The sequence below is a fragment of the Styela clava genome, chromosome 4 (assembly GCF_964204865.1).
Source record: "Styela clava chromosome 4, kaStyClav1.hap1.2, whole genome shotgun sequence".
NCBI classification, from domain to species: domain Eukaryota; kingdom Metazoa; phylum Chordata; class Ascidiacea; order Stolidobranchia; family Styelidae; genus Styela; species Styela clava.
Window position 1 is genome coordinate 8,125,712 of NC_135253.1, and position 13,198 is coordinate 8,138,909.

At 36.1% G+C, this 13,198-nt stretch overlaps 3 protein-coding genes across 3 annotated transcripts; all 3 read right to left on the bottom strand.

The window, feature by feature from the left end:
• Nucleotides 1-126: 126 nt before the first annotated feature.
• On the bottom strand, nucleotides 127-1,505 carry LOC120326803 (anaphase-promoting complex subunit 13-like). Its single transcript, XM_039393156.2, has 2 exons — nucleotides 1,372-1,505; nucleotides 127-1,065 (listed from the first exon to the last, which is right to left on the bottom strand). Exons 1-2 carry the CDS (start codon nucleotides 1,501-1,503, stop codon nucleotides 955-957), a joined length of 243 nt encoding a protein of 80 aa, XP_039249090.2. The 5' UTR covers nucleotides 1,504-1,505; the 3' UTR covers nucleotides 127-954.
• Nucleotides 1,506-1,526: 21 nt separating this feature from the next.
• LOC120326788 (5' exonuclease Apollo-like) lies at nucleotides 1,527-12,946 on the bottom strand. Its single transcript, XM_039393136.2, has 3 exons — nucleotides 12,882-12,946; nucleotides 12,451-12,745; nucleotides 1,527-3,345 (listed from the first exon to the last, which is right to left on the bottom strand). The coding sequence occupies exons 2-3, from the start codon at nucleotides 12,468-12,470 to the stop codon at nucleotides 2,145-2,147; spliced, it is 1,221 nt and encodes a 406-aa protein (XP_039249070.2). The 5' UTR covers nucleotides 12,471-12,745; nucleotides 12,882-12,946; the 3' UTR covers nucleotides 1,527-2,144.
• On the bottom strand, nucleotides 3,346-4,721 carry LOC120326792 (haloacid dehalogenase-like hydrolase domain-containing protein 2). Its single transcript, XM_039393144.2, has one exon. The coding sequence runs from the start codon at nucleotides 4,691-4,693 to the stop codon at nucleotides 3,887-3,889; it is 807 nt and encodes a 268-aa protein (XP_039249078.2). The 5' UTR covers nucleotides 4,694-4,721; the 3' UTR covers nucleotides 3,346-3,886.
• Nucleotides 12,947-13,198: the final 252 nt, after the last annotated feature.

The following is a 13,198-nucleotide window of genomic DNA, read 5'->3' on the forward strand; positions in this document are numbered from 1 at the left end:
ACATGTAGTTGATACCAGGATCATCTATACTCTATTTCTGTGATTAAGCCATGCCCCTTTTTGGAATTTCTCAAGTCCCATGCCCCACCACAAAAATAACTAGCCAACAATAAGCTACAAATTACAGATAGTAAGGCGATAGTATGTTTTATTCAAAAAAACGTGTTGAAAATACGTGGCCACCTTTGACTTAAGACTAGACTATATGTAATTTGAGATATATAGCGAATTTTATTTCCTGCAGCTCGGCGGTGTGATGCTTCGTGCTGAGCGTCAGGAATACCCTTACGAACTGACTATCTTACAGGCCAAAATTGACTAAACCCAAGAAGTTGATCATTCGTGTATGATTAAAGTATTCCTTCTCTGACCGGAATTAAAGCTTGTCATAGGAAGATGAAAATTAACGTCAGAGAGAAGTACGCTTAACATAGGACATTCAGCTGCCTTACTATCTTTTACGCTCTGGAAAACATGCTCACAGATCACATGGGTTCAATAACTAACATTGGGTTGCAGTAAATGAGAGTTTTGGGGTTTGTCAAACACTTTCAAAGTCACTATGCAACATGCTAAATCATTTCAGAGAGCAAAGGTACTATAAATTGGTACTGTTGAGCTCCCCTGAAAAGTAAAAGAAAAAAAGTTGCACTCAAAAAGTATTCGTGAGTAAAACATTACTACTTTATTTTGGAGTCTGTAGCATGAGTTAGAGGCAGGAAAGACTTAACATGATTAATATGTCAATGGTATATCGCAAGTGTGCAATGTATACCCCCATCCTAAGTACATGTCTTCGATTTTCAACTGTTTAGGTCAGAGGTAAATGGCCTAAACTTGTAAGTTACTATTTAAATCTTATTGAATCCCAGTTCCAGTCTCTGTCATGGCAGTAAGCAAGACTCATTTTGGAGAGCGCTTTGGTTTCTTTTCCCACGTAAGGAAGGCTTTAATTTAAGAACTTGAGGATTGTGATGTGGAGAGCGTTTGTAGAAATTCCTGCAAATTTATATCATTCCATTTCATATCTTGCTCTTTCATTGTTTCATGTGTATTACCATTGTCCTGTGAAGCAAAATGATATCAATTGACATACAAAACTAAAAAAGCATTCTGGGGTAAAGCACAATCAAACTACCATTATGCCAAAATTTACTATTTTGTGCCATGTAACTCGACTGGGAGTGTAGTGTATTCAAGTTACATAACAATAGTACAAAAAGCTACCGATTCTTGATATATTGCTTCAAATTATAACCAAGCAGGCAGTCATTAAGAAGAGAATGAAGATGGAATCCTATTCCACAATGTTTGTAGTTGGTTGCTGTTTCTGCCAAAACTCATTTCTTTAGCAACCCAAAAAATATGTACCTGCTCAAGTTCTGGTAACTCTTCAAGAGGTACTTCAACATCTTCCTCAGGGAGAGTATCCTCTCTCCACTCGTCATCTATCAAATCGAGCAATCGTCCATCAATTCTAACTTCACTATCCGGAGTTGCCATTGCAGTATTATCTTAACAGAATACTATAAAACAATGCATAAAAATACATTATAAATTGCATACATTCAAACTAACAAGTTCAAAATATTTTGTTCCAAGCAAATAGGCCTACTGAAGTAAAATTTGAAAAGCTATATCAACATTTTCTAATGATGTTATATTGATAATATTTTGTCATAAAATTATGATATATATACCAAATTGTATAAATTTCTGTTCTGTAATTTGACGTATATTCACTGTTTTATTTCCGAATTGCAAATTCATAGACAAATCAGTTTTTTTAAATTCATGGAATACATATGGATATCAACAGTAATAAAATCACAAGACATTGATTGAAGAATTTAAACACAGTCATGTTACTTATGTATGTGCAAAATTTAAAAAGGTAAAAACAACGCCTTAAAGAGCAAGAAGAACTAAAAATAATTCATAATAACAAATCATTAAAAAATTTCACCTATGTAAAATTTGCCAAATCAAAATGTCTAGCATAATTATTCTATAGTATCATAATGATGTAATGAAGTTTGCAAGTATAGATTATATAAATTTTCACAAAATAGTTATCAATTCATGGCCAACATGTATATATATATATATATATATATATTTTGGTCTTTGGAACTCGAGAAAGTTCAGTCATTTTCATCAAATACAACACCACATGGCTTTTTCCTTCTTTGTTTTATCTTTGATATATCATGTGCAATTGGTTTATGTTTTCTCTTTGGACATGCATTAATATTGTCATCATCATCAGTAAAATTGTCCATCTCAGGAATTGGATGTATACTATAGTGTAGTTGAGATTCAATTGGGCTCACTTTTTCACAATTTAACAAACAATCAAATTGTGTCATATCAGCTCTGAAATAGCTTTCCATACCACTTGGTTTCTTTCCCGAAACAATTGGTTTGATTTTTCTGGGTCGAACACATTCAACAAATTCCCAAAGTTCTGTGAAAGAAGAATGATTTGAATATGGTACTGTATAAATCAAATCATTTCTCAACACTCCAGAGCTAACATGACATTTCTTTGCTGTTGGAACAATCCCGATACAATCTTCCTCATTTTCATTTATTTCTTTTAATCTACGTAAATTAACTTGATTCGATCTTAAAACTTGAATGTTACTTGAATATTCATCACAGGTGAAGACATTTTTGACTTCCAAAAGTTTAAAAAGCTGTAAATGCCAATTTGTCACTGCAATTTGTTGCTCCATTTTTAATGCAAGTTTGACAAGAAGGTCTTCATGCCCAGTCCAGTTCACACCAATGAAGATATTACAATCCAAGTGACTTTTACATATCTTTGCTATCTCTTCGATTGCCTCATCTCTTGAGGGGAAAGCACAAGACGGCTCGCAATAGGTATTGTCCAAATACAAAACATCTATAGGGCGGTGTCGAGGCCCCCATAAAGTTTTCCCAATTTCATATTCAGTGTTATCAGGCCGAAAATCGCCTGTATATAAAATTTTCACATCATTTGTTTCAAACAAGAACATACTTGATCCAGGACAATGCTGTACGGGAATGAGAGTGACTGATAAACCATGCCAACCCTTCTTGCTTTGGATACGGAAAACATGGGATTGCAACTCTTTTAAAGGTATAATCAAATGTTTTTCTATCTTAAGTTTGAAATGAAGCAATTTGCCAGTTACATATGAACAATATACTTTTTTCTTCCAATATTTCGTTAAACCTACAGTGTGGTCAGAGTGCACGTGTGTGAGAAAATACAGCTGGACATCCGGAGTCTTGGTGAAGTAATCAACTGCAACTGGCAGTTCATGTAATATATGTCCATTCATATTTGTTGAAATCCTGAGAAACAAAAACATTTGGACTTTTAGGAAAAAAGATATCCAATGCCCTATTGTTCATTTTTTGAATACCGACAACGACAATTTTGTAGGCTACTGATTATGATAATAAAATTTAGAAGTGGGAATTAAAAAAGTGTTCTAGGTCCGGTAACGTTAAAAATTATATAACCAAACAAAAATCAAGTGCACCTCGAAAATAATAAATGTATTCAATATACAAATGTTGATTACCGCATTATTGGATTCAGAACTATTGTGTGTTGTAGGTCACTAGAAGTGAAATTTTAAATTGTTTATTTATATATAATTTTCAAAGATTTTTTATATTCCGAGGATAATGAATGAGTACGATACAACTATGCATTTTTGGTAGGATGGGTAGGCAAAACATTGCTTTTAAAAAATCATTCAATAACATAAAGAATTGCACATAATCGAAGCTACCAAATGAATTAGACAAATCTAAAACATTTAAAATATAAAACAAGGCGAAATATGCCCAGCGCCTTACTCCGGAAATACTAAATTGTAACTACTTTTTATCTTGAGCTTATGGTTTTCAAAATTATATCTACAGCATCAGAAAAATTATTCGATACTATAAAATTCGATAATGATTGAGATATATTTTGTTCATCCCCTTCTCTGTATTTCCCTGTTTTTACAAGGATTCCCTGCATCCCTGAATTTATTGCACCAAGAACATCATCTCTCACATCATCCCCAATCATAACACATTTCTCTGGTTCACAGCCAATACTTTTCGCAGCACCCAAGAAAAAAGTTTTATCAGGTTTGCCAATTACAACTGCTTTTGTGCCAGATGCATATTCTAATGCCTCTACAAATGCACCAGTGCCAAGCAAAAGACCTTCTGTAGCTTGATAATATCTGGCTTTATTTATCGCTATCAAAGGACAACCATTCATAAGGAGATGGAATGCTGTATTCATCATGTCATATTGGAAATGTGTTGGTGACAGACCCATAACTACAGCATTTGGGTTTTCCATTTCTAAACCTACAAAATCTTTTTCTGCATCATCTGATAACATTAGGAAGGGTTTATATTTATTCTCAATTAAATAGTTTCGAACAGCAGTCAAAGAAGAATATATTTCGCTTTTGTCAATATTGAATCCAATGTTCAAAAGTCTATTGTGTAACGATGACACACTTTCTTTTGTAGTATTTGTAACAAATTTCACTTTGAGGTGAGAGTTTTGTAATTTGCTGAGAGCCTCTACAGCTCCAAGTGTGGCAATGTTTCCAATATGCAATGTACCACTCAAATCTACCAAAACTGCTTGAACATGCCCTAGTGCTATTCTTGCAGCCATAATCATATATCACACTGCAATGAGTTTAAATATAAGACTGTAAGAAAATGATATAATGCAGATTCATATTATAAAGTAGAATATACAAGTATAGAACATGAGACAACATGATAATGACAAATTATTCGGCATCCTGGAATAAGATTCATTGCATATTCAGATATTACGACTGCCAGCTATAACTTGAGGATGATTTTGAGTTGAATTCACTGATTAATCTAATCATATAAAATCACTGCAGGGCGACCTATCTTAAACAAATAAATACGGTGTGAAATAAAATAGAGTTTTCATATTGCAGTATTGTAATTGTAACGAGTATATTAGGAAAGTTACTGTGTATCTTCGGGTCTCATGTACTTTCTTACTTGAATAACTTCTAGTGGGCGTGGCGTAACAATTTTTGGATATACTATTCCTGACCCCTACCTGATGACGTCATCCAAAAATTACGTCACTGGGACGTCACAATAACGAAATACAGCTTGCCAAAGTATAGCGACGGTCACCCTTAATGGCGCCTGCGAGTATGTCAACAAACTCAATACGTCAGCGACCTCTCTCTCTTATTGGGGTCGTTGCGCAGAGCTCAAAATAAACAGGGTGTAGTTTCGTACCTAACAATTTTTTGATATGTCAATCCTAACCCCCATCTGACTACGCCATCCAAAAATTATGTCACTACGACATCACAATCATGTCATAGAGCTTGCCAAATATACGTACAATCGCCCGAAATGGCATTGGCGCCGACGATAAAGAAATGTATAGTTTGAAGGGCTCTATTACGTCACTGTGACGTCGTGTTGACGTAATTTTTGGATGGTGTAGTCAAGTGGGGGTTAGGATTGATATGTAAACAAATTGTCATGCTACGCCCACTAGAAGTATGTTAGGTACGAAACTACATAAGACCCAGGAATCATATATCCGAAAATTGTTACGCCACGCCCACTACTCAACTAGAAGTTATTCAGGTAAGAAAGTACATGAGACCCGTATCTCGATACTTCCCTCTGCTTAATGTTAATAGCGCATGTTATTTGCCTGAAACAAGGTTGTTGCCCCAATTCATTTCTCTCCATGACATTTTCATGCACTCACGGAAAAAAGCCAATTCGGCAATTAGACAGCTAGGTTCCATTACATTTGAACCCATGTACATTTGAACCCATGACATTTGCACCTGTATACTATTGCACCTATGGGAATTTTTTTTGTTTTACGAATATTTGAACCCATACTAACCATAACCCATGGTTTTAGCACCCGCATATAGATTGAACCCGCGGATATACACATGGGTTCAAATGTACGTGGGTTCAAATGTACGGTCACCAGACAGCTAATATCACATAGACTACTAACGAATTATCCCATTTAAATTTTTACTACTGTACTAGGTCGGGCTACATGCTTGAGAATACTGGAATAGTGAAGGGGTTAATCTTTCGAAATGCGGATAGGCTAGCCATCCATGACCATGGGCGATGAAGCAGAAGCAAACCTAATGCCAGAATGCACTATGCAGTACGGTACCGGTAATAGGATAGGATTTACATATTTATCCCGGGGAGAGGAAAGCCGAAAAGACGGCTTATCCATATGGCGAACCACGGCTTCTCGTCCGGTTACCATTCCAAGTCGGGTATGGGATTAGTTATATTGTTTGTTTTCGGAAGCATGGACTTGGTGGTGGAGGAAGCCGTAACCGACCGACGGTTACGTGAACCACCCAGCGACGGCGAGGAGTCCAGCAATCCTCTCGCACATAACCATCCCTGCATGGGATTCGAACCTGCGAACCCACGCAAGAGCAATTAGAGGTGCGGTGGCGAGCGTATTCCTAACGCTTAGCCCGTTGTAATGCGTCAACCAACTCTTCTATAAAAACTTAACATCTGTTTTCGGTGAACAGTTGCATTCGCCGTCAATTCTGCTGCTATATTTCACGTTTAAAGAGATTTCAAACAACAAGGACGTGTCTACATTTCGTTACTCCAGATTGCTAGACGCACGGCTGTATGAAAAAAATTGCTATTAATGGCAAATAATCTTAGGGGAATCCCCTGCTTATAACATTTGAACGACATTCGCCGGTGCGGGGTAGCATAGAAGTCATATTGAGGGTGTCAAAAGAGGGTTGTCGAATTGCGGTCGTTGCGTGTCAATTGGGGGTGACAAAATACGGTCGGTGCGTGTTAGATTGGGGGTAACGAAATACGGTCGGTGGTGTGGTCAGATTAGGAGTGACGAAATACGGTCCAGGCGTGTCAGAATGTAGATGGCAAAATATGACTGAGCGTGTCAAATTACCTTAAATCTGGCAGTGGGGTGTCGGTACGCAATCTGTGACAGCAATGACGTTATTGACAGCGAGCTGGATGAAATCAAGAATCACTAAAATTTGAAAATGAAATTCGAGATTATTTATTTGTTTATTGTAGCAATTGATTCTCTGTTAATTACGATCAACCTAAATAAAGATGTGAGGGTATACCGGTAGTGACGCCAGGAAATATAGAATTAAATAGAAATTATATATGAAATCGGCGATCTTGAAAAGGTATTGGAAGTTATGATTCATGAAATGGTGCATGTATCTGGTGTTTTATTGCATAAATGAGGAACCGATCACGGACCAAAATTTCGGAAAAGAGCACGCGTATTGTAAAAACAGTCAACGATCAAAGGAACAATCTTCTCTCGGAACTTCGCGCCCTAGATGTAAAATCAATGAAATTCAAAAAGTCAAAAACGGAGGCACAGTTCGGAGGCCAACGTTAGGAAATATTTCTGCATATTTATTATCTTGTAGTACAATGTTGCCTGAAATACGTTTGTGTTCGTCGGGAGCTTCAAAACAATATATGAAAAACGAATTACAGAATATTTTACAGTTAGTTGAATTTATTTTGGGAAAATTTTCAATGTCCTCAAATAGTGTCAAACATTTTTTTCCGTATTCTAATATTTTATGTTACTTAATTATGCATAGAAATGACATGAAAAAACATGGTTTATGTCATCGTGCAAAGTGATTGTGATTTAATTTAAATTTGACGTACGACTGGGATCACTCTGCATAGAGAGACCAAAATTAACGAAATTTCTCTTTGCAGAGGGATCGAGTCGTATGCCAAATTTGAATTAAATCAAAATCAGCTAAATGAATTTGCGAAGACATTGTAAATTATTCTTAAAGTTTTTTCCAAATTTTTTCGATAAATGTGAAGGTGTGTTTGATATATTATTACGTTTTGCTCTTCAAGTCTTGAACATCTCGAAATAGTAACAGATTTGTCATATTTTTAGTAGAGAGTGTATTTGTTTCGTCAAACAGAAAACAATACCTCGACAAAATATAATTTTAAGCAACAAATTCTCGGTATAGACCAGTGGTTCTTAAACTTATTGAGCCGCGCCCCCCTTTGAAAAATTTTACAAACTTCGCGCCCCCCCCCCTCCCTATTTTTAATTTGAAAAAATGCTTCTGTGATGGGCAGGTTGCTATATAATAAGATGGCGTTATATAGGGTGACCATACGTTCTTTTTTTGGAGGATTTGTCCTTCTTTTTCGTTGAAAATTTTATGTCCTCCGAGGAAGCTCTAAGAAGTCAAAAAGTCCTCCTTTTCGCGGAATTAAATATTTGAAATTCTCTTATGATATAGCCTACCCACAGTTTTTGATGTGTTAAAAAAAATTCCAAAGTAAGTCGAGACTTGGAGGAGCTGTTCCAGAGGTTCGCCGAGGTGGCTCAGCCGGGTGTAGCTTCGCGCAGATATATGTTTTACTGGACATGTCAATGACCGTTACATCTTGAATTCAGTAGGCCTACATTTCATTAAAACTCATATCAAAATGACGCTAGTTCATAATGTAGGCTATGTCAATTTCGGCAAAAATCCTTAAAAAAAAAACGTTTTAATCCTCATTCGGATGCAGTTTGAAGTCTTGGACACGAATGACTTGTCTTAAGCTACCAACATTTTTGAGGTATCATATCATCTTTCGAATCTCCAAAATGCAACTTTATACAACAAAAGATTGTTGCTGCAACACCATTGTGGCACAACAATCACTATTCACACACAGCGTATTAGTTAGTATCTAATTCTAAGGGACACTACAATGATCATTTTAAATGACCTTGCAGAAAATTAGCTTCCCCTTTGTGAAGTTCTGATTGCGATCCTAGTTTCAACCTTTGACGGGAGTTTGCACAATAGTGGAGTGGTTCGGCAGATTCGCAAAACTTGCTCTAGGTTAAATGCATACTTGTTATGCATAGCCGTTTATTTGGAAAAATCGTGTTGTTCTGCAATTTTTTTTACGTCATTTCATTTGTTTTCCGCAATTTAGTGAAGTTTTGATTTTGGCAGAAAATTTCGTCAGTAGATCCAGTAAAAACCCATTTTACCCAAGAATTAAAGCAGAAGTATCCGTGCCTCAGAAAAGAAAAAACTAATAGCGAAGCGGAGTGCATTACTCGCGGATACGATACTTTCGTTTCTGAGGTGAATAAAGGCAAGATTAGCTTACAGTTGCATGATGACAAGACAAAAATGCATTATTGCATTGTCGTCACATCGTCTATTGTCACTTCTATATTTAAGCCTAGATATTTAGTAGATATATAATGTATATATACCAGGTACGGGTAAAACATGGTTCTACCGAATGATTTGTCCTCCATTTGGGGTTTGGAAATATGGTCACCCTAACGTGTTGGTCTCATAGCGTCATTGCTCATATTGTTTGGGCATAAAACGCTTCGGAGTACAACTTCGCCATTCACTGTCGTATGTATAAAGCCAAATAATGATTGGTCATCATACATTCTCGTTTTTCCCCTCAGTTTGCAATACCTGGTAAAGTCGAACTAAATTTTATTCGCATTGAGTGCAATATATATCAAAACTGAATATAATCGGGCAGTTGATCACACTTTAATATGTCCGCGGATTGTCGTGGTATTTTAGATCGGTAATGAGTTTATTTTGACATAAGTCGCCGCAACCGCGAGTTACCTTGAACACAAATGAATTAAAATAGAGAGACATTTTGAATTCTTGTAGTTATTACGAGACAGAAAAATTTATTATACCACGAAAAAGCCGGTATTTTTAACGAACGCGGAGACCGTTTCAGGAGCCGTTACATGTAAATTTCCGATTCCATCTTGTGACCTCTCGCGCTGATTAACAAACAACAAACCTGGATAAGATATATCAAGAACTGACTTTATAACAAAATTGAAATTGTAATGCACACCCTGTATTGTTTCAATAGTTATAAGAAAAGCAAAAAATATTGTTGCGTTAAAGTGTCAGGTTTGTATTATGTGTACTACTCAATTACAAACATGAAGTGAAGTTCTGTAGAGTGTAGAGTCTGTAGACCATGTCAACAGACGTCGCTTAAGATCAATTTCGATTATAATTACCCAAAGGAATGGAGCCCCGTAAACGTCACTAATGCCCTATTATGACTCCTAGAACATGTTTAGTCGAGACTGGTCTTATAACTATCATAGATACAGACGCAAGATTTATTCGAATACGGTATCCTGTAAGTTGGTAAGGTTCCTGTACTTTTTTCACAAATTCCGTCGTTCTGTGCCTAGAATAATTTCAGTTTTTCTTATTTTAACGTAATTTAGGAAGTTGTATTTAATGATTAATAAATAAATATAACCGATGAGAAAATATTTCCATGCTTGCTCTGAGTCTGGGCTTGATTTGTCAGGTTTCAAGGCTCGGGAAAAACTAGCAATGATCGGAATGTAGGGCGTGTGCAACATTCGTATGAAGTCACTAGGTTATGACGTCACCCTAGCGAGCAAGCGGTATTTTGGGGCAGGCCGGCGCTGGATCCGTGCCGAAACGACGCGATTTATTTTTATGTGTGGCCGACCATTGGCCGTAGATAAATCGAGTATACTTTTCAGAATTTATCCACAATCATGCCTGATCATGCTTGGTCCGAATATAAATATCAAAAATCTCCATTTTTCAAGGTCTGACCCTTCGATTTTCGTTTATTTTGGGATTTCTATCTTCTTATAAGTCGGAGCTTCCTTCATACTTTGGATATCTGCGTGATCCAATTAATGACGACACGAAATTGATACGGGACAGTAAGTTCGCGGGATTCAAACTTTGGTCACCATGAACAAACTAAAGGTGTATCAACCGCTTTCACCAACTAGGCCAAGAAGGAACGTGAGAGCAAAGATCTAAGTTCTAATATTTATCATTCATCATAAATGCCTTATAAGTTTTTTTTACAAGTCCTTTGAGATGATACATAAATATTAGACCTTAGACCTTTGTTTATAAGTTTTTAATTGGCCTAGTTAGTAAAGGCGCTGGTTTGACATAAATTTGTTCACGGTGACTAAAGTTTGAATCCCGCGAATGTAACATCCGCTTGTCAAATGTGTGTCGTCACTGGAAGGGCGGCGCAAAGATCTATATAACGAAGGAGAAACTAGAACTGTGGACTACAGAAACGAATGAATTTGTCAAACAGCCGAAACGGCGAATAATTGGAAGACTATTCAAAATGTAAATCTGAATGCACTTACAACAAATATACGTTTCTCAGCGCAAGAGCCCAGTAGTATAAAATCTCCATATGTAATCAGATTCATGTTAAGGGTAATATAAGAAGACAATACAATGCTACTGACGGAATCCTAACACTTGGTTTGACCAAGATTGTATACTATATTGCCATGCGGTTGTGCACTTAAATGTAAATAAATTAACAGTTACCTTATTAATCCTTGATCGCCTCTTTTCAACTAACTTCCGTGAGCCTTCGAGTCAGGAATTTGGCAACAATCATCGCTTTAATACTATGTTATGGCTTAACTTTGTTATTATTTAGTTTATCTTTGCTATTAGTTCAAGTATCGTTCGTTTTCGTTCCACCTCGACAGTCCCACTTGGTAGACAATTGAATAGTAACCAATTTTCAATTGTTACTTTGCAGAACTAATTTTTGATTGTGGAATTCAACCTTTTATTTTTCCGCCTGCATAAAACAATGATCTCGTGCTCTTAAAAACAATGAGATCATCGATATTCTCACGAAATCCATGCTATTCCAATCTATTTTGCTATATATTTAAAATACATTTGACTTTAATTACTGCGCCGATGCTATAAACCGGAAATAATATTAATATTGCTCAACCAAAATTTCTCTTATCAAAATTCTGATTGATTAAATAAACTGAAAAAGTAGTAAATAAAGATAGAAAATTTATCCACAAAGCGGAGAAATTCCAAAAGCCTTTAAATAACTAACTCAACCCAAAATAGCACAGACAGAAAAGAGAAAAAAAGAGGGGAAAGGTAGGAAATATAGGGGGCAACCCGCAACTATCCCATCCAAGGATTCCCAATAGACACGTATACCTTCTGATTAATATATTGCTTTATATCGGAGTCCAGATTCTAGAAGTCTAATATATACCTAAAGTCGTAAGTAGTCGACGGGACTATCGGATAAGTACGCAGACAGAAGACCATTCATAGCAGCAACACAACTTTCTACGTTACAGAATCAACAATTGTGGCCCAAATCTAGGTTTAACTGCATTAGTATAACTGTGAAAGATATGGAAAAAGAGAACGCTACTTGGGCCCACGCAAATTCTTGACATGACAAAAAAAGGTTTGGATATAATATAAACAACAAAAGAAGTGACCGTTGAAATAATTTTTGAAAAAATTAAGCAAATAGTATCACCTGTACGATATCCGGAACATCCCAACACAGCCGCATCTCTGTTGAGTTTTTAATTCATCAATGATGTAGATCTTATTTATGAAATGGTCCAAACATCATCGCACAGGCATATCTTCCCAGGGGTCTTTGATTCAACACAAGTATACTCTCAATGCAAACTAGTGCTATATTACGGCCTAACTGTAATCCATAATTTAATGAATATTTGTTTACCCGTAGTTTTTGTTCCGCTCAAGCAGTTTCCGATGTCAACATTCGCAGCTTGTTTACGTTCAGTCAGTTGCATAAACACGATCTGAAATATGTAACATGGCTAAGATGCAATATATAGGTTGAATAAAAGCTAACACAAGCTAAAAGCAAGAATGAGAAATTCGTATATATGGAATATATCCAAAGCGTAAATTTGAATACAGTTTTAGGTTTCTTACTTGTTCTAACTTGGAACATTTCATTGTTCTCGATCGCCTCCATTTGTTCACGCCGTCGTCTTTGATTCAATAATTACACACTAGGAATCATTAGTATTACGTTATGGGCTTACTAACTGAAAGAATGAAATTATCTCTAATAATAATTGCCGATTTAGATTATCTCGCCAATTTCAGATCTTGTAATATCAATTCCACTTTGTAGACATTTGAATCTTTAATTGTAGGCCAAAACTTAGTCTAACTGCATTAGTACAGATATGAAAAATGGCTGAAGATACAAGCGTTGGATTATGAAAAAATTAGCGACACAAGTA

Coding starts and splice junctions, on each gene's coding strand:
- LOC120326803 (XM_039393156.2), bottom strand. CDS start 1,503: ATGGCAACTCCGGATAGTGAAGTTAGAATTGATGGACGATTGCTCGAT. Junction 1,066..1,371: donor AGTTACCAGAACTTGAGCAG/GTACATATTTTT, acceptor TTTGCTTCACAG/GACAATGGTAATACACATGA.
- LOC120326792 (XM_039393144.2), bottom strand. CDS start 4,693: ATGATTATGGCTGCAAGAATAGCACTAGGGCATGTTCAAGCAGTTTTG.
- LOC120326788 (XM_039393136.2), bottom strand. CDS start 12,470: ATGTTCCGGATATCGTACAG. Junction 3,346..12,450: donor ATGTTCCGGATATCGTACAG/GTGATACTATTT, acceptor TTTGTTTCTCAG/GATTTCAACAAATATGAATG.